Raw genomic sequence first — 22,280 nt, 5'->3', positions numbered from 1 at the left:
AAAGCTCTAGGTAAGCAATTAAAAGCTGCCAAACTGCATTTTTTTCCAATTGAGTGTCACAGATGGTGAATGAAAATCACAAGTCAATACTGCTCTTTAATAACAAAACAGTGATCTTAAAAAATTGTTTAAAAAGAATATTTTCTATCCCTGACTTTCTGGAACTTAAATTCTCGAGTCATGCAATTTGATGCAATTCTGACTTAAATACTGTTATTTTTATTCATTTTCTTTACCAGGCTCACAGATGATCTTTCCCCCTGAGGCATACTCCAAGTTCGTCTCAAGCCCACCTGTTTGCATAGATTATAGGTGCTCTCCTCGAGCCACGCATAGGGGTTTTGGACATATATAAATCATATTACATGCTCTAGTTTCTATATTGCTCAGAAAACAGCTCAGATGCATGAGCGCAAAATGCCATGTAGCCTTTTGTCAGACTACATTTTCTGCTTTTTTACATAATTTTTTAAAAAATATGTAGTTTGCAGTGATTGATACTTATTTCTTCATCCTCTAACCAGTAACAAAAGAGGTATATGAAGGTACTGAGGAAGCTCAGGAAACTAAACATGTATCTTAGCTTAAAACTAACTTTGCATGAAAGTGCACAAAAGTACCACATTTCTTATTTTGGCCTAATTTCTGCCCTGGTACCTCTGAGATAATTCTGACTTTTTCAGCTGATTAAACTGTGTGACCACTTAGTTTCTCATTAAGGAAAAGAATAAGTCATATTCTAGTTCAGCTATCCAGATTTAATTGAACTGTTAAGTACCTTTTCCAGTATATTGCCATCTTCAGTATGTAATTTTTTCAGATATATTGCTCTCCAAATACATTTAGAAGGAATTTAGGTTGTAGACTATTCCTTCTAGAACTTCTATGGACATTACTGGCAGAAACAAGTGCATGTAATATATAGGGTAGATTTGAGAGAGCAGAATTTTGGCCCTAATGCCATTCAGCACTGTAACAATGCCAAATTATTCATTAGCAGTTATTAATACAGAATTAAAACCCAGATTTATTTATTTAGAAGCTGTAATTCCTTTTACATATCCTTCCTTAAGTAATGGTACGTATAAATAAAATTTTCAATACATTAGAAATACTTAGTGAGTTACACTCCTTTGAACAGATCTAGATGACTCTCATGATGTCAGCTGAACTCTTCAATGTATATTTTAAGCAGCTTACTTAAGTGGCTAGCACAACAAAAATTACCCAAGGGACAATTTTATACACAAATTTTCCAAAGCAACATGGCTCATTCTAAAAAAGTGTTGATGACCAGTATGTCAACAGAAGACTATGTAATCATAACTAAAGGAATTAGATAAATGAAATTCCACATCAGAATAAAACAATGGAGTGTTAATTACCCATAAACTCAAAGGTAGAAGTACAGTCATATTACAATATATAGAAAAAACAGGGCTAGTATCCTAAAAGTAGCGATATTGCTGTTCAGAATCCAAATCATAGGAATGATACACCAATTTTCTTGCTTTGGATGTAGCTTGTACAATGTACAAAGGTACAGTTTGTTGTTCAAGAGTAGACCATAAGTCCACCTTGTTCTTAGTCCTCTGTAGGCAGCTAACCATCATGTTAGAAATAAGTAGAACTTATCACAGCTCTCTGCTTATCAAGAAGTAACAGTAGGTGTGAAGACAACTTCTGCAGTACAATCCTGGGCTCAATCAAACTGGGGGTTATCAAAGTCCTTATTCAGTTATATTATCAACCACAATAAAATCTATCCTAATTCTTAATCGAATTATAGTAAAAGAATATCAAGAAGAACCAAAGATGAAGATAGTATGGCACTAGTAGCCCCAAGAGGTGGAAGGAAAGGGACATCCCTCGTGTTGAACAGAATGCTAAAGAAATATTAAAAAGAGATGAACATTGAGTAGAGCTCTGTACCCTCATGGACCCCAGTAAGTACTTGGTTCTTATTCCATGCCTTGCTTTCATGAACTTTCCCACAATTTAAAAGCCAGATAATGATCAAGAAGAAATGGATGAATGCTAAATGCCTTAAGGAAAGGACTTCTAAACTACAGGTGAGCGGATTAGAATGGCAGAGAAAATAGCATTGTTATTTTAAATGAAAATAATCAGAAGAGGAAAAACTGACAAGATGAGTGGTAAAAAACACATTTATGAGAACACTGATCTATGGAAGTCTAAAATAATTAATTTAAATAGTCTTCTAAACAAATGCTTAAGAAAAATCACTACCAAAAATTGATGATCACAGAGTCACTTGAGAGTATCTTCAAAAATCAAAAACTTTGGGTCCCCAAAAGTCCAGAGTATTTCACTGTACATACCTAGTATAGGTAGGAAATGGAACATGCAGTTTACCCATGTACAAACAGGATGGGAGGGAACAATGAAAGGCACCCCCAGGAAAGTATGTTGGTAGTGTAGCTAGGGTGAGAAACCTGATCCCTGACACCTTTTCAGAATGCCCACAACCTCTCTCGCCCTTGAGTCAAGTGAACAGAAAATGGTGCATTGTGTCATTAAAATGTACTAATCTTCTTTTTTTCTCTCTTTTCCATCCCAGGAGGTGAATTAGTTATCCCTCTACTTGTAGAAGACCCTTTAGATATCCCTCCTATTGCTACTCGTGCACCTTTCATTACACTTCCCCCTACCTTTCGCCCCCTCCTCACCATTATTGAGACCACCAAAGATTCCCTGTCCATGACCTCTGAGGCGGGGTTACCTTGCTTGTCGGACCAAGGCAGCGATGGTTGTGATGATGATGGCTTGGTGATATCTGGGTATGGCTCAGGGGAAACCTTTGACTCTAACCTACCCCCTACTGATGATGAAGATTTTTACACCACCTTCTCCTTGGTAACAGATAAGAGTCTTTCCACTTCCATCTTCGAAGGTGGCTACAAAGCACACGCACCCAAGTGGGAATCCAAGGACTTTAGACCTAACAAAGTCTCCGAAACTGGTAGGACTACTACCACGTCTTTGTCCCCTGAGCTGATCCGCTCCACAGCTTCGTCCTCGACTGGGATGGTGCCCAAATTGCCAGCCGGCAAAATGAATAACCGTGAGCTCAAACCCCAGCCTGACATAGTCTTACTTCCGTTGCCCACTGCCTATGAGCTAGACAGCACAAAGCTGAAGAGCCCGCTAATCACTTCCCCCATGTTCCGTAATGTGCCCACAGCAAACCCCACGGAGCCGGGAATCAGACGGGTTCCGGGGGCCTCAGAGGTGGTCCGCGAGTCGAGCAGCACAACGGGGATGGTCGTCGGCATTGTGGCTGCTGCCGCCCTCTGCATCCTCATCCTCCTGTATGCCATGTACAAGTACAGGAACAGGGACGAGGGGTCCTATCAGGTGGACGAGACGCGGAACTACATCAGCAACTCAGCCCAGAGCAACGGCACGCTCGTGAAGGAGAAGCAGCAGAGCTCAAAGAGCGGCCACAAGAAGCAGAAAAACAAGGACAAAGAGTATTATGTGTAAAAAAGAATACTTATTTATATATAAATATATAAATACTTAATGAGATTTAACTGAAATATCAGAACCATTGCAGCGAACGAGATGATTGGGAGATATCGTTTGTGGGAAAAAGTATTGGGAAAAAAATTTCAGCAGTGACTGTTAATGTCTCAGTCATCGCTTGGAGTCAGCAAACTTTGCCCTAATGTATTATAAAGCACACTTAGCGTTCTGGAGATGGCGCGCACAGCTCTGCTCTGTTAGTGAACTTGGACATCTCCAAATCTCCTCCTCCGCTGAACTTTCTGCAAAAGTAGAAGACTTCATGGCTTACTTGTTTCATATCTCCAAGTGAGTCTTTAACAATGTTCGTGATCCCTGACTGTATCGATAATTTTTCAGTTTACTTATTTAAAAAAAAAAAAAAAGAAAAGGAAAGAAAAATAATAAAAAAATACAAACATTATTAAACAACAAAGAAATATTGAACAAAATTATCTGGCCGTGTCCAGCATACATATAATTTTTCGAGATTGGAGGAGGGGAATAAATGATTTTGGAGATTGTTGGATTTTTGGTTTGGTTTGGTTTTGTTTCTTGGGTTACTTATTGTTTGGTTTTCTTGATTACTTTTGGGTATGGGAGGGAAGAATGGAGTGGAATGGTGCAGGGGGTGAACCAGGACATATGTTGAGAAGAAATCTCGGAAAAAAAAAACCCTAATAAATAAAGAGAGACTATTGCCATATATGAACTCAAAAGCTACCCATGGTGTTTACTCTGCATATCTGGTTGTGTTGTCTCTAGAATCTGTGGTCTTGCAGTAAGTTGTTTGCTAACAACGCAGTGAAAGTGACTCATGGGTGGTGCTGAAGAAAATTATCATGGAAAGCTGGTTCCCTTGGATCTGGCTCTAGTATTTGCAATTGAACTAAAGAGTATATGTATTTGGGTCTGTTCTGATCAGTCATTGGCTTTGAGTACCGCACTTAGTATGCATTAGCACAGCCAAAGTATGTTTAACAGGATTTGGAGATTCAAAAAAGAATACTTAAAAATTATTAACTATTCTGAGCTGAATATATTGTGCAAAAATAAAGGAGCCTTCCTCTGGGTTCTGGTTCTGTGACATTGCAATGCATGCAAAAAATAATGATAAATCAGTTTCATAAAGAGATCAGAAAGACACCACTAGAGTTCAACTTGTGACAAGACCAATAAATGTCAGAAAAGCTAAACAATTGTAAAAGAATGCAAAACACATAGATTTTTTGACATATAACTGGTTTTCATATGTAATATTTTAATTTTGTAGCTTGACATTTCAGATCATCTCTGTCTTTCCATTTGCCCTATTCTCCCTTTTCCTCCTCTTTTATATAAAAGAAAATAAATGAAGCTGCTGTGACACACAGAAAAAAAAGAAAAATTAATTTAATAATATAATATATATATATACACACAGATATATTTATCATGGTATGTTTGATGGGACGACTGGAACAGAAGTTCTGTTATGGTCTTAATGCGGAATGAGAATGTTCTTGAAGAACAGAGTAAAAAGAAACAGACAACAAAAGCAAACCTTAAAATGTGAAGTGTGTGTTTTAGCTTTGTCACAGTTACCTGTGTCAAAAAAAAATCTGAAATTTTGTTTACATATTTTACTACTATTTTTTTGCTAGTATAATTTCTATATGGATACCCTGACGGTGTATATACTGTTTTATGGTTAAATTGGGAATTTCTTTTATTTTATTTAACTTATTTAATTTCATTGTTTGGTTTCTACATTTTCCCAGTTATTGTGAAAAGGATTATCTTACTGTACAGAACAATAGTGAGGTGGTTTGACGGCCATGCCTACCATGATCAAAAAAGCAAATAAGGGAGAGAGAGAGACAGACAGAAAAAACAACAAAAACCAAGAAGGATTGAGAACTCTGGAATATCAGAAATGTACACTTTTACTGTATGCGGTTGAAAACTAATCAGCTGTTTAGGTTTAGAAATCTACTCTTGCTGGTGTTTATAAGTCGCATGAATATTTGACTCTGAAGAAGTGTCATCAGATACACACACGCACATGGGAACTTAAATTCAAAAAAACAGTCTTCTCAAACATTTAGAGAAGATGCTTTCATGTTAACAAATATTTTCAGTGCGTGTATGTGTGCGTGTGTGTGGTGCGTGTGCGTGTGTGTGAGGTTGAGCTTTTTTTCTTTTTTATTTTTTATACTAAAAAGAAAAAAAAAGACAGGTTTTAAAAAGGTATGAAAGCACGATTTTAGATGACTTAACTGGCCGAAACTATATAAAGTTGATTATATCTTGATGTCTGTAAAAGATTGCTGTTCTTGGAGTCTTGGAGTCTTGTGAAATGATTTCCTGCTTTCTTTCTTCCTTTCCTTTTCACTTTCCTTTTTTAAGTTAAAAAAAATATTTACACTTTCCTTTTTTGTGTAAGTTTCTATTGGACAGTTTTTGGGAACATGTGCATTTCTGTATGTGGGCTTCTACCATATCCCTGTTGCTTTATGGACAACCTGAAGAATTTTTATTTGAGTTTTTGTGATGTTATTGCTTTTTTTCCTCTTTCTTTTTCTTCTTCCTTTTTGATTCTTTTTCTTTTCTTAGTTGCATTTTGTTTAAAGATATGCTTAGCAATAAAATGTTCTTCCCAAAGTGCTGGATGTTGCTGTTTTTTTATTTCTAAAAGACTTCAGGGAAATTCCAGACCTTTAAAGATGAAAATAGTCCTTGATGTAAGTATCGTGCATCCCATTGGAATGTCTAGCCATGAAATTGCAGAATCCTGTTCATGTTTGCATTCTTCTGTTAGTCCAATGAATCTTATTTCTCTCCTTTGCAGGGATATAAATTCAGCTTGAGTCTGGGGTCTGTCTCACACCACTCCCAGCCCCTTGTCCCTTACCACCACCTCAGTTCTCTGGAATATGGGTTTCAGTCATCTCAGATAAAAGCATACCTAGGATATTGACTTAGTATGCCCTTTCTTATGTGCTGCCTTTTTTCTTATGTGCTCCCTCTGAAGTGTGTAGCTCTTCCCATGATGTTTATAGGATTCTGGGTTCCTCTTCTTTGGCCAGGAGTCTGTGTTTGATGTGCTGCAGCAGCTGAATCCTTTTGGGGATTTGAACAGCCAATTTGATGCAGAAAAATGTTCACATCATTTTATATGAGGATCTGTCTTAGGTCCTCTGAATTTATCTATGACTTCAACGTACTACCTAAGGAACATAGTTTACATACTTTGGGTGCTATGCACTAGGGATCAAACTTGGATACCTAAAATAGACGGTCTGAGTGTTAGCTTCGTTCTAGACTGGCCCTGAGGGTCCCAAAACCCCGACTACAGCTACTGACTGTCCCTTGTTTTCCTACAGGGAATAATAGTCTATTATGATTCTGGCCATCAGGCAAAATTGCCAGTATTCTGTCTTGCTTTAGTAAGCTGTGCAGAAATTCAGCTCGCAGTAGTAGTGTGGAGTTTTTTTCAGACTCGATCTTCCCAAGCTACCTGCAAGATTTTTTACTTTTTAGAGGCATCTGGAGGTCAGCCAAATGAGAGTTTCACAGCCCTTTCATTCTTCAACAGAGGATGACTTCACCTTTTTTTTCCCTCTAGGTGGAATCCACCGGTCTTTTGAGCAGTGTTTTCCACAGGTTTCATTTACAACCAAATTGGACTCAGGATAAAATGATTGTTAAGGTATTCCCTGTGATTTTTCTACGTTGTTTTTGCTCATATGTTTTCATAGGTGAGAATATGTATGTGTATATATATATGTGACGTTCTTTTACTGTTTTCAGTTCTTTTCTGAATCATAGTCTAGCAATTTATAGATTCTCACAAGTATCAAATGCACAGATTCTCATCTAAACTCCACTCTTCTTTCACTCCTAAGATCATTAAATTCCTGGGTGATGACTGATACCTAATATTTCCAGTGCTGGATCAGTCAGTTGGCATGTGGGAGATCTAAGTCTAAACCTAATTGGTTCTTCTAACATTGCAGAAAATTTCCTTATCACCAAGCAGTTTGTGTTTTGAAAAAATGTTTTTTTTCTCAATGCTTCTCTCAAAACCTGTTATACTTCATATCATTATGAAATATTATGTGAAGCAAGAAATTTCAGCCTGATTTACCCTCACCCTCTGGCTTTTTTTTCATTTTGTCTGTCACCTAATGGTCATTTTATCACTTAGGCTAAATGAAAATGGCAGAAAGGAGGTTTCATTGCTGCCTGAAAGGCTTAGGATTATTGTGTCTCTTTGGCTCATCTCAGAATAATAGAATCATTGAGATTGAAAGGGATCCCTGGAGATCATGTAGTCCAAGCACTACCACTCCAAAGCAGGGTAAGCTACGTAAATTTCCCAGGACTATGTCCATTTAGGTTTTTTATATCTCCACATGTAAACTTCAAAATCTTTCTGGGCAAACTGCTCTGTGTGACCACCCTCATTGTAAACAATTTTTGTTGTGATTAGATGAAATTTGATATTTCTTAATTTATTCTCATTCCCTTTTACTGTTATTCTGGGTACTTTCTGGTACTGAAAAGACCCTGGCTTTCTCTTCTTTACAACCTCCCTTCAGGTGTTTATACATATTGCCCATAAGCCTTCTCTTCTCCAGGCTGAGCAGTCCATGCTCTCTCAGCCTCTCCTTGTGCAACAGATGCTCCAATCACTTATTCATCTTCATGGCTCTTTATTGGACTCGCTCCAGTATCTGCAAAATCTGGAGCAGACACAATTGCCTTACCACCATCACTGTGTTAGGGATATAGCTCTTTTCAAGGACCAGGGCTTGCAACTACTCCTCTTCCCAGCATTTTCTACTGGTAACATCCCACTTACTGTATTACTTTTTGAAGATCCCTCTCTTAGATGCTTAGTTCTATTCTTCCAAACTGTTCAGCACATCTCTACTTATTGCACAGTTGCAGATGTTCTTTACAAGTGCTGAGGCAAGTCACAAAGATCTAACAGATGGGCTCTAGCCTTCCCAGTCCTAGTGTTGCAGAAAAGGACTAGTGAAAAGCAACTTCAGTGCTGGTTCCTTTTCCAGATATTTCTGTCCATGCCTCTGGTCTGGGAGGGAGGGCAGAGATGCTGGTTCCCTCTGCAGTTGCTATGCCAGGCAGTTTTTCTTCCCCAAGAAGTAAGAATATATTGATCAGACAGTTTTGTAATAATGATTAAAAGACAAATATCTTTCCCATAGTGGGAAGGATAGTAGTGGAAGTATCCATAGTGGAATTATCTTCAATCATAAAGTGGTGATTACTCCCAAGGAAGGCAAAAAAACATGAATTATAATCAATGAATGTGACTTGACAATTAGAGCCACAGCTAAGCATGTTACTTTTAGGGAGATTTTAATGCTATTAGTGTGCAAGATCACAAACTTCTGTCAAGTGCCCTGTGAAAACAGTCACATGCAGCTGCTCCTATTTTATCATACATCCTCTTGAGCTGCCAAGGCTGGCTCTGACTCCCTAGAAGATGTTTCTCATATGGTAGAACAAATCACTGCCTTTCCCTCCACACATGCAAGTGGCAACAAAGAATTGGAATGAGAACAAGACTTGCCTTCCAGCTGTAGGCCTCATTGGATCTTCTTGGGTTAGCAGAAGTACAAGCACAAGGAAAAAAGACTGTTCAGCTCACTAGATGGGACCCTAGCTGAGCTCTGAGAGCGTGTTTGCCAAGGTGGTAAAGAAGTATTGCAACCTGGGGTGTCATGATAACTGAAGGAGATTGGAGTGCAAGGTCTTGGCTGATTCTTACTCTTTATTGGTGAAAGTTTCCCCCACAGTAGCAACATTTGTTGGGTTATTTAAGAAAAAAATTAGAACCTCTTATTCAATTTGGTAAAACACTGCCTTATGCTTAGCAAGCTTTCACACTCTGTTTCCTGTTCAGACAGTACACATTGCACATAGTGAGATATCTCCTGTCCCCAAATGTTCCTGATAACCTCATTTCTCTGGAGAGCCTGTTCATGTTGTCTTTCACAGATCAGCAAATACAGTGCCATTCAAGGTAAATTTTCAGTTAATGGTTGGTCTGCAGGGATTTGATATTTATAATTTCGGCACATGGATTGCATGAGAGAGGAAAAGAGCACACCGAAGAGATTATGTTGGACTGCATAGAGCTGGAAAAAAGGCTTAATTGTTAAAGATATTGAGGTGGCTAATTCTTATTAAAAACAGAGGAAATGAATTATATAAACATCTTTAAAAATTGAGGCCGTTTCAGTGTAGTAGTCAGATAAAGTTAATTAGCTAGTGTTAATTGCTTGGGCTTTTGCAGTACCAAATGGTGTAGGCAAGTGGTGGACAAGGCTCTGCTCTCTCTCTCTTATATGAGGTTTGTATAACTCACCTGCTTTTAGGGGGGGAGTAAAAATGAGAGATGGCTCAGATCTGCTGTAAATTGACTGGAGAGAAATCCAATTCAGCATGCTAGGATGAAGCCGCATGAGCATGTTTTTTCCTTAAATTCAATTGAAGCAGACAAAAAAAAAAAACTTGGCACATTTCCATACCTTGTAAAAACCTAACAGAAGCACAAACCTGCACTTCTGCCACCAAGTGCAACCTAAAGCCACTCAGTAAGAGTTTTCATCTGCTACTCCATGTTTTCATCTACTACTCCATGCTTCTCTTTTGTCTGCCTGTTCACAGAAGACAACAAAGGGGCAATATCCACATGGGTCAGCAAAATCCTGAACAAACAGTTGGGAAAACCTTAGGCACACTTTTCCTCAATGGCTCATAAGCCAGGCCATATGCCTAACAGCTTTGGCTGATGCACATGGAAAATTAAACTCATGGCAAAAGTATTATATATACATATATGTATATTTGGAACACCGTGAAAATATTCACTCATCATGTGGATTTCAAGAGTAGTTACATAAAGTGTTAAAACACTGGACAACAAAACCATAGAAATGAAAGTGGAAATGGGAAAAGTAGAGGCTCTGTAAACCATCGGTAATTGTATCTGCATGACCTCCTTGATGCAGATAGTTCTCACAGTTCTTTGTCTTATAGTTTGTCCCAGTAATTTAAAGTTTTTACTACTATCAAGTGATGGTAACTGCAAGCCTTTAGTACAGTGGGGAAAGAGATAATAGAAAGATCACTCACAGGGTGATGAGGAACCCCCTTCTGAGGAGCAGTTTCCAAGGGCTATTTGTAAGAATAAATGAAGTGGGAAAAACAGAGCCTGCATGCAGTGCACAATCATGCACCCAGTAAAGCAGTAGGTGAAGAACAGGATTTTGATTTCCAAAACTAAGAATGTATGAAGTGAGCTGTGCCAGGGCTAAGACTTTATGTAGCTTGAATCAAGCCCTTTTCTTCACATGCATTATGAACTGTAGTTTACTGGTACTGTGCAGGATTCTATTTCAGTAGGTCTGTTTGAACTCTCTAAGTATTTGATTTCTACCACTTCTTTTTCATCATATGATTATTCATGTCTGCCTGTTCCCTGACTCACAAACTTTAATTTACATCCATGGTTCCCTTGTGAGCTGATACCAATATCTCCCCTATGCAAGGACATAAACTAAGACAAAGAGACTTGCCTGTGGTTATATAGAAAATCCATGGCTGTAAAAAGATTAGCCCTCAAAGCTTCCAGACTCTCCCACTGTTTACTCATGCCTCCAAAGCACACTGTGGTGCTGCCAGAGGTAGAACACATCCAGTCCTCCCATTAACATTAGCTTCTCCAAATCAAGAGCTGGCTGTCAGAAAACTTAAAGCAAATGGCGTAAATAGAGGAGCTTCTAAATAGAGAAAAAAACATTTTTAAACTAAGAAAGGAACATTTAAAAATGGAAACTATTAGGTTTTCAACTGTTTATTTAAAATGTCCTAGTTTTATACGTCCTGGTAAAAACAGAGGCATATGCATGCATTTGAACACCAAAAGCAACTTCTAATCTACCAGAGTCTAACTTTACCGTCTTGTGAACTCCTGCAGATTGCCTGCATCTGTAATATCTTGCTACAAACAACTTTTTATACAAATTATGATAACATCAATGACAACAGAATTTTATTACATATAATTATAGTCAGTAAGACTAAATGCTATACCACAGCCCTTTGACTCCTGGGTCAGTGGGAGTTGAAGTTGATTGTTATCATTCACAGTCTGCACTGAAATGCATAGTGTTGCCAAGATTTTAGATAACAAAGATAAATTGAGTCATAACTATTACAAACATTCAGAACTTACTAAAACTTCCTTTGAAGCTAATGGCAAAGCTTCCTTACAGTAAACAGAGAGTGCTCCCTTTCCATAAATCTCTGAATCTCTGGAAGTTTTGCTTTTAAAACAGTTTGAATTTTCTCTTTTTTGCTTTACCTCCTGGTGTTCACAGATTTATTTTTTTTTTAATATTAGCCACATTATGATCATAAAGAATAACAATGATGGTATGCACTGTAGAGGCTTACTTGGTAACAAGGGAATTTTTTGGAGGACTATTTCTGCTCCCTCAAAGCCTTGCTAACACAAGAATTGAGTAAACTCTCAAGCACTTCAAAGGCTTCTCTGTTCTCCTGAGGTTTCTGGGCCCTCAAAACCAGGATTTATTTTAAGTGACCATAATGTCAAGATTTATTCTGCAGAAAGGGACCTACAAGTAGATTTAAAATTCTTATTTTTCATACCTGATTGCATATTATTTCTTCTTCATTGACCCATTTTCTTGGCAAAATGAAAGAAAATAAACTGCATATCCAGTGTTAATGTTAAATGTAAGCCAAATCCATCAACAGGACAGTTGCATTTAACATAAGCATGGGCTCTTCCACCCGACGTACACATCCAGGGTGAACACACCAGATATAATACTTTACCTCTTTTGTTGATGAGTTTGTTCTACATTTCATTAAAGTGCTGCTCCAATGCTCTCTGAAATCAGTGGCAAAGCATTTCTTAACTTCAGTGGTATGTGCTCAAGCTGCAATATATCTTAGTGCTAAATAGTAAAGGGAAAGTATGTGCAATTCTGAAGCCAGCTGCAGTCCCATGCCTGGATTTCCTCATGTAAGTTAAAGAATCCATACTTTACTCCTCAACTTCTCAATCAGTAGTATGATATAATGTATCGCATATGCTAAGGATCATTTTTTACAGTAGCACCTGTGCAGATATAGCTTTGTTGAAGCTAAAATTCTTACAAGTCCTTGCCAAACAATATGAAGTAGAACTAGAAATGCTTGCTTTAAAAAAGCAATTTCAAGCTATCACTAAATGTGAAATACAGATGCAAAGTGGTTGTTTTGTCCCACTTAGAGCAGATCCCAGCTAGGATAATGTTTTTGCTGTCATGTTCAGCACTGTCATTTGCATAACTGAGGGGAACTCAAATTACAGGTACAAAACTTGAAGATTCCACAACACAAATACATGTCTAGTATTTTAATGCCATTACATGGCATCTGTGCTAGTGAGTCTTAACCTAAGAAATATTGTCATTTGTCAGGGGGAAAAAATTGGCTTCAGCTTACAACCTTGAACTGAGTCAAAGCCTGGCACCAAATGGCCATTCACCCATGTAACAAGGAAAGATTTTGCAAACTAATTGATCAATGAAAAAAAGCTTATGGAACAACTTTTCATCTTTATTCGAAAATTTCTGAGCTATAAATAATAGTCCCCATTTCATCTCTGCTTCACAGTTTAGGCCAGCAGAGCACTAGCACTAAACCAGCAGCAGCAGGTCCTACATGTCTGCACTGACATGTTCATGAGATACCAGACAGGGATGAAGTGTCTTTAGGTACCAGGACTCCAATAGTAGAGGAACAAGTGCTGGCTTGAAGATTATTAAAAAAAAAAAATAAATTGAAGAAGAAACCTCACAGCCCTGTGCCTTGAATAGCAAGCAGCTGCAGCTCATCTATGCTCTGCTTTAACTATTGCCTTTGCCTGAGTGGGGTAAACATATGGTCACATAACGCACAGTGACACTACCCATTTTTGGAGGTAGGATGTGCTCTTGCTCTCACCCTTTCAAAAGTATCATTCAGTCTTTAGTCATGACAACAAATTAATTAACTTTTAGCACTTCACTGCTTCTGCATTTCTGAGCTGTAGCCCTTTGTCTGCAATGCAGACAACAATGAAGACAATGCGGCAGCCAGGAGACAGCCACAAAAACATTCAGCTCAGAGGCTTGTTAAGTGCAGAGATGTGGAAATGTATCCTCCCACAAAGCACAAGACCACATGTATGGCTACTAAAACCAAAATCTGTAGTGAAACTTTATTGAAGCAGAGGGCATGCCAGTAGGGGAGCTTCAGTCCCAAGCATTTCTCTCTGATTTGATTTTCCTTTTGTCTTAGCCCTTGCTGGAAAGAATAAAAATCCAAATTAAAAGACTCTTGTTAGTGAAGTAGGGAGCTAGCAGACTGTACAGATGAAGTGCTCATCAGTATTGGGAAGGAGGGGAGAAGAGTCTGTAACTGTCTAAGATGCACAGTAAACATAAATATGTGAGGTTTATGCTAAGAACATTTCTGCTTCTGTGCAGTTATCTCTTACTGCCAGAATAGCCCTGAGGATTAAGATGGTTTATTGGGATCAAATGCCTTACAGATTATTATACTGCTGACTGTTTACTCATTCACATTAGAATACAAAGCTACGCTTATATCCCTGTATGTGCATCTCTCAATCACAAATTCTTTTCCATTCCATAAATGGGTCAATCCAGGTGCCCAGACCATCCTATTTTCCATATCCAAGATAAATCTCCAAAGACATTGTGATACACCTTTGTAGCTAGGCTATCCCTTAAAAGCATTGTCAGCATTCAGATCTCAGCACTTACTGCCAGTGAGTAACACAAAACTTTTGCTATAGGGTGTTTTTAGGCAATGAATGGCTGAATCATCTCATGGTTAAAGTAGCGGAGGGCTGGGAGGGAAGGAAATGTGGAGTCTTAGCCTAGAACATACTTTTCTGCAGGAATGTCAACTGTGCTTTTTAGAGGTATGATATTTTGAGGCAATTTAGCACAGATTTTTTCTTTTACTTCTCTGGTGTATAAAATAGGTACCTCTAACTAAGAGGATGAGGAAAAAATACAAGCCAGCCTCTTGCTATCAGCAGTTAAATTTCCCTTTACAACAGAGCTGAGGTTCTGCAATCTCAACTGCCCTCAGCATCACAATATCTATATGTTCTTCCTGAGCCTGTTGTGCAAAGCCTAATATCTCCCACAACTAGATACCTTACAGAACCCAGTCTGATAAATGTGGTCTGAATTCAGATGAACTGCCACTGTTTTGTCATGTCCTGTCACTGTAAAGAACCTGACTCCATCTTCTCTACACCCTCTGTTATCTAGTCTTTACTCCTTGGATTGTTCTACAAGTCCTCTCACAGCTATTTTAGTGGCCTCAAAGAAATTTGCCTTGTAACTTTATGGGGTTTTTTTGTGCTCTTTGCTCCACAGTAGGTTTGTTACAAAATGAGGGATAGAAAACATCTCCCTCTGTGCAGTAGGCAGTATAGTGATTCAAGTGTTGGGAGTCTGGTTTTGTATGTATCCTTCAAGAGAACTGACAGCATTCTACTAAATCATAAGCTAATCTTTGCAGGGTCTGCTTTGGTGCTTGAGTTTTTTATCTAGAAATCAGGATACTTGTGTTGAAATTAACTTAATAACTCAAGAATCTTAAGTTTGTATAAGTCAACAAAAACAGGAAGAAAGAGAACACCTAATTCCTGCCTGAAGCCAAGGAAATACCTTGTCCCTGCCTGAAACCATGGTGCCCAAGTAAAAGGGCAACGATGCATATTGCAGGCTGTGTAAACTGATCTGCCTTGACACACCTCACTCCAGCACCTCGGTACCTGTTTAACATAACAGCCCTATGAATGTTGGCATGAGCTGTCCATCTGCATCTCCATATTAGATATAGGCAAGGGTTCAGGGTAATGACTAAATCCAGTCTAATGTGCTTCAGGTGCTAGAAAAACACAAGCTATTCTTACAAGTTTTGCATCATATCAAACATGAGCTAAGAAACCAACAAGGTTCCAGACAGCAAAAGCCTTGCAGGTGGGCTCATAAGAACAGGTTGAAATAGTGGCCTTTTACTCCAGACATCTTCCAAAGTAAATTTGGTGTGAAGCTTTTCTGAGTAGTACCTGACAGTGTGATGGAGAAAAGTAGGAAGTCTTCCAAGTACCTGAGGTGATTAGGGAAACAATGTAATTTGTATAAAAATAATTTAGTCATGGTACTGAGTGAAATAGTTCTGCAGTTAACAAATGTGCCTTCAGAATGTTAATAGATGTTTTTGTCTGGATCTCTAGTCTTACGGCTCAGCCAAAGGCAGTGCCATAATAGAGGTGTCTAGGGGGAAGAGGATGGGTTTGTTTCTTTTGTTTGATTTCAAGTATAGATACTACAGCTAGAATTGACACATAGCACTAACACTAGATTTCTCTGGGCTGGTGATAGGATGAGGGGCATCAGATCCACCTGGAACAAACTTTTGTAGTCAAGTGCAACCACAGCTCTCTGTTTCAGGGTTACTCAGCCTTGCCAGATTATTAGTATTCACCTAATTTAAATCATATGTTTCTCTTGCACTTCATAGAGAGGGAACTGGGACCCATACACAGTGCCATCTTGTCTGCCCGGAGCATAGTACCTATCTGTGTAATGTCTAGCAAAAACACTGCTTAGCAACAGGAGTTTCCACAGCCCAGTTTTATGTTGGGCTGGTGTGACTTGCACCGAGACATTCAGGAGTGCTAATTTGCATCAGAAGATATTAAACTGTTAGAGTGATTGCTTTACAGGTGTTAGGAGTTGCTGGCAGCAGCTAACATGTTGGGAAGGCCCACTGAGAAGTCTCCCTTATGCTGTTGGCTCGACCCCTCCCAAAAAGGGCAATCAAATCCCCCTCCTATATTGTGAATCTGTTTGGTGAAGAATCCCCCTTAAGGGGTGCTGACAGACTGGTCAGAGGTAAGGGTTTCAGCTTTCTTAGGGCAGTGACAAACAAATAAATTACTAAGGATCAAGAAAATCTCCCCTCTCTAAGGGCTGGGCACCCATCTCCTGTCTCATGAGACATGACAGTGGTCAAGAGAAATTGCACTAAGGTGGTAAAAATTTAATATAAGTTGGGGAGGGGAGTGCTTTATTTGAGTGAATTTTATGTCAGCGAATAGTATCAGAGTAAAACCTCCAGGGAAGCAAATCTTCTGTTTACTCTTAATATGAACACAGCAGCATGGACTGCACTGGTTCCAGGTGCATCTCACCTTGCCCCCAGCCCACTCCCTGGGGTCAGTAGAAAGGGGATCATAACCTTCAATTGCCATAGCCCAGAGAGTCCTCATCAACTGCACTCAGGCTCCTACTCAAGCAGTCAACAAATGTTTGCAGGCATTATGTTTGTGACACAGGGCACTATCCACTGCAAGTGACACCTCACAAATAATTAATGGCTTATGGAGACTTTCTCAGTCCTCTTGGTTTAGATTTGACTTTCACAAAGTCTTCTCTTACAGAATATTTTGATGAATAAATATTTTTCAGTAAGGTAACAGCTCTGTAAAAGTATCCTGCAAGTATCCAAGCAACTGCACATCAAATTGTCTAATCTCATAATCACAAGCCCACAGAAAGAGCAGGCTTTTCTAGTGTCTTTAGCAGAAACTGAACCCAGGTGCTCAAGTCTTGTTTTCTGTTTAGACATCTGCGGTAGCCATCTCAAACCTCACAAAATGGAAACCTCTTTGAACAGACAAGGTTGGTATCAGGCTTCAAATTTCAGTTTTCAAACATGGATCAAATGAAGAAATTATAACAAACAGTAGCAGTGAAGGTCTGCCATCAAAAAAAGAATGGATCCAGTTCATATAGTTGAGTCCCAAAAGTTATGATGTGGAGCATCATGTACAGGGACAAATCACAAAGATTAACATAATTCAGAGGAAGGCAGAGATTTAACCAGGTTCATCATTAAAAGTATACTTCATTTTAATACGTATAGACTGTTATTACTCCTGAATCGATCATCAAAGGATATGCAATCTCATCTATATGACAGAACAAAAATTACTGAGAGAAAGGAATCATGAAATTATTGGTAATAAAAGATAAGTCTAAAAAGCTCCCAAGGTTTTGATAGTCTGAAACTGAAAGACAGATAAAATATATCTCAGAATCATTGACCATTAATTATTCAACCTGCTTCAGAATTGTTTTACTAGGATTAGAGTGTACTGCAAATTCTAAAGTAGCCACTGGATTTACCTGCCACTTTGGTTCCTGTGATTTATTAGACACTCATTGGTTTTAGGGATTAGGATGCAGCTGCAAGGCAATGATTCAATGCAAATTAAATAGCTCATGTCACAGTCATCAAAGTAGCACTGTTCAATGCAACATTAACTACTTGCAACCATCACGTTAGATCATTTTAACAGAGACAGGTACCCTTTGCATCTTCACACATCTCTTTCATGCTGGGGATCGTGAGGTGGGTCACACATGGCTCCTCTTTTTAGCAGTCCCAACCCTTACCTGGCAACAGTGCACTGACAGAGGAGTTACGCTTCCCACAGGAGCAGAGGATGGAGCCACACCACCTCCTCCACTGCTGCCAAGGCTGCAGCCAGCACCATGGGAAAGCACAATCAGGCTTCAAGTTGGCAAGCCACCTGAAATGGCTCATTAACTAGGTCACTTCCTCTAACTGGTAATATAAAAAATATTAAATTATTATAACAGATGATGTATGCTTTCACATTACAACTTTTTAAACTGGTTAACTTTGCTTTTACATTATAATATCACCAGATCCTAAGAATTATTCAAGATTAACAGTGCTAAAGCCTTGGAAAGCAAAAAAATTATTAAATTGCCATAGGAAACACTGTAGTTTTGCAGAATAAAGCAAGTTTAACATTTTTATTTCATTTCAGTTAATAAACTTGGACATGACCAAGACAGAGAAATAACACGTTGCAGAAATAAAATTTATATTTTTTAATATTTATCTATATAAACATATTTATATAAATATATTATTTATTTATAGCTAATGATAAATTAAATTAAACTTCTCTCAAAGCCAAACGTTCCATAATTCTTATACTTTTAAATACTTGCATTAGCAGAATGGTGTTGAAGAAATGTAAAATTTCTTCTTCTGATGAAACATTTCTCTGAACTTTTTTCTCCAGAATATGAGACTTACATACACATTTGTACACTGTATCCACTGGTTCATTATTTCAACTACTTAATATGCATTAATCTATTGGTTAAAACTTGTGTTTTATACATCCTCCAAGAAACAGTAGTCATGTTAAACTTTTCAAAACTCAAGCAGAATTCACTAATGGCATATAAAGACCTTTGCAATCAAAACACATTCTTTATCTTGTTTACAAACATTTTGTGCACTGCAAGGTTTAATTGCCATCCTTGTTGCATTACTAGAAACCACGTTTCCTTCGCATATCAAGGCAAACCACTCTACACTTACATACAAAATTCAAATTCTTTTATAATTGCTTTAGAATCTAACAGAGCTTTAGTAACAAAAATTATAATTGGTTTCAACAAAACTTATAATTGGTTTCTACCCTTTTTATTTTAAGAAGTCTTCTGTAAGAAGTTCATAAACAACAAACTCTGTACTGCCACACAGATGACTGTCTTGGAGTCTAGAGCCAGAAAGAATTAATGTCATCACTTCTGCCTTATATGTGTGTGTGCTTATGTGAGCAAATAAACATAGTGTAGGTATGTCTGTATATAAAATGTTGTACAATTTTCCCTTCCGCTGACACTTTTTGCCCATCAGCTTGTGGAAAACTGTAACGGCTTCTCTAGAAAGGTCCTCATATGAAGACTTGCTGGAGACTCTCTTTGTGTCTGATTAGTCTGTCTTCAAGCTTAATAACCTGGTTTATATCCAATTTGAATGTGCTTGGTCTTAAGTCCTCTCTCTGCTAAATAAAAGGCCCTTTTGGTATCTGGTATTTTCTCTTTGGGAAGATATTTATTCATTCTGTCCAAGCTTCCTCTAAAGCTTTTTTAATAATCCAAACATGCTGACTGTAGCTTTTTGCTGCAGGATGTTTTCTCCTACTTGCAAACCAATTTGCAGCTTTTTTCTGTCCCTTTCCACAATTCAATGTTAGGAAAAAATACTGGATATGAAGACTGAGTGCATAGGTCCACTGCCAGTCTCTTCAGTGCCTTGTCAGAAGATGAAACTGCGCCCCCTACTCCAACTCATATTTCAGTCTTCATACGTGAAAAGAACAAAAGCAGTAGCCACTAAAATGTTCTCCCAGAGGCCTTTAAAAATACATTTCATTGCCATGCCACATGCTTTCCCTGTGCTTTACAATGTAGGATAATAATGAAAATACAGAATGTTAGCAATAGCCCTATCTCTTGCCCTCTTCCTAACAGCACTCTGCACATGAACTTTTTAAGTTTGTTAGAGGATTTTGAACTATGTTCCGAGTGTTGTTCTAGAATATCATGTGATTCAGATGCTCTGTGCATCACTCTACGCTAAATGTCTATTTTACAGTAATCTGTAATCTTAAGGAAAGGAATTTGATGGCAAAGGCAGATCTTCCCAATCCTATTTACCAATGGCTTCAGCTGAAGACAAGTGTTTACCCAAAGCAATTAGCCCTGCCACAGCCCAAAAGGTGGAGTGCTGATAGCTAAATCACCAGCTTCAAACCCAGTTAAAAAGTTTTCACTAACATTTATTTTTACCTGCTTTATTAAATGTGATGTAACATAACTATAATATTAACAACAGCCTTCGCTGTGTATTTTTAAAGCATATTTATTGAAGTAATTAAAAGTACATTTAACCAGACAAGAAGCATGGGCCTCACCATTGCCATAGCAACACAAAAGAGCAATAAAAAGGTGGGAAGGCTCTCACTCTCAATAAATAGCATGAGACAGAAGGAATAAGCCAAAGGATTCACTCTCACCTCACACAAGTGAAAGTAAGGATAATCTGAGAAGGCAAGAAGGGAGGGAATACATTAGTTTAGGACATATATCTAGACTGAGATGCACTTTCTTCATTCCTCTCATTTACAAGCCCCAAAAGACATTGTGTCAAGAAACAGAAAGGAGAATGTGGATTGCACCAGACTGAGAGTTGCCTCCAACAAACAGATAAGCTGCAGCTTTCCTGTCTCACATTCCACCGCACAAATATCTGATTGCTCCTATTATGCCAATGCACCGAGTGTGTTGATGAGAGTTTGGGTTAAGACAGTGTCTGTTTTGAATTACAGTACTTTCAAGACTCATTGTACATAGTCAATTCACTGTCAGTTATTTCCAAACATATCATCTGCTCTTGGTCTATCTGTCCAGCCAAAATCTAAGGTCACAACTGCAGTAATGCTGCTTTTATTGTTCCTGTAAAGAACCAGGGTTTTTTTCTTAATTACTTGGTGTGTGTTCTTGTGAGGCACAAATATTGAGAAAATTTTACATGAGGTGAGTCAGAAAATGATAAACAAAAAAAGAAAGTACAAATTTTATACATAGTTTTCACATCTGTGTGATGTGAAGAGTTTTGAAGAGAAACTGGCAGCTGCCCCCAATTAGAAAAGCAGCTTAGGTTAGCTGTGCAGCATCATACCTGATGGGTCTACCACACTACAGCTATAGAAACTGCCATGAGGAGCGGGAAATCCAATTTCATTCCCTCCTCCCTCATTCTGAGATAAGAGAGTTTTGCTATTGCGGGCTAAAGGTTACAGATCATTTCCACATGCACACCCATGTCATACTTTTTTAACATTCTCATATGAGCATTGGAGATAAACTCCATAGCAGTAGAGGTTAAAAACAGACTAAGGCAATTGCAAAACATCACCACGAAGGAACAGAAAAACAATAGCTGTAGCAAGAACAATTGAAACAGCTAAATTATTGAAAAGGTTTGGGGCTTGGAACACACTGAGCATCAATCAAATGCAGAAAAGGCACAACTGATTCCAGCCATTTTCTTTTTCTTCATTTCTGACTTATTTGTACTAGGCCACTTTTTCACTTTGTCAGCAAGTTAGCACCCTACCACTACCTGGGAGCTCAGCACAGTTTACATCAATGCAAAGGGCAAATTAGACTTACCATCATCACCTTATATGGCCCCTCCCTCTTACCTTGCATTGCTGAGTTCCACAAAGTAGATCAGCAATTGTATTAAAGGCAATCTAGGGATGGACATTTTGGTTCATTGTTACCAACAGTCCAATGATATTAGTCTTGCAGCTGTATCTTGTAGATATACACATATCTTGTAGATATACACATATCTTGTAGATATTAATCTACACACAGATCCTCCACCACTTGACTGAGGCAGCAACTTAAATCAGGACACTGAAAATTCAAGATCATCCTAACTACCACAGTATTGCAGGTGAACATGTCTTTCAATCTCGATTATTCAATGCTCTAGGAGTCTCTGTATGGGAGTCATGAAATGACAACTGGGTCAGTAGCCTCGTGTTAGGGCGATCATTATGCAAGTTGACAGTTAGGGTCCACTCCTTGTTCAATGGTATTTCAAATCTTTATGTTTAAGGTTAGACTACTGAATTATTGCGTGCCACCTAACATCAAACTATACTTCATCTTTGCAGAACATAATACGTGATAATAACTTAGACTAAAGCTGGGGTCTTAGATGTGTCC

At 38.3% G+C, this 22,280-nt stretch overlaps 1 protein-coding gene across 29 annotated transcripts in view; it reads left to right on the top strand.

Moving 5' to 3' along the window:
- NRXN3 (neurexin 3) overlaps positions 1-6,171 on the top strand; it is a 1,015,491-nt gene extending 1,009,320 nt beyond the window's left edge. For 14 of the 29 annotated variants that reach the window (XM_051806312.1, XM_051806317.1, XM_051806315.1 and 11 more), the window contains one exon: positions 2,582-6,171. In XM_051806312.1, the coding sequence (XP_051662272.1) occupies positions 2,582-3,507 (926 nt within the window). In that variant the 3' untranslated portion in view covers positions 3,508-6,171. The other 15 variants (XM_051806340.1, XM_051806339.1, XM_051806338.1 and 12 more) reach the window with 3 other exon arrangements.
- Positions 6,172-22,280: the final 16,109 nt, after the last annotated feature.

Source organism: Manacus candei, unplaced genomic scaffold (genome assembly GCF_025592945.1).
Source record: "Manacus candei isolate 608988 ecotype Guabito, Panama unplaced genomic scaffold, ASM2559294v1 h1tg000067l, whole genome shotgun sequence".
In the NCBI taxonomy this organism is placed as follows: domain Eukaryota; kingdom Metazoa; phylum Chordata; class Aves; order Passeriformes; family Pipridae; genus Manacus; species Manacus candei.
The sequence above is the reverse complement of the archived record's forward strand: the minus strand, read 5'-3'. Positions and strand labels throughout refer to the sequence as shown.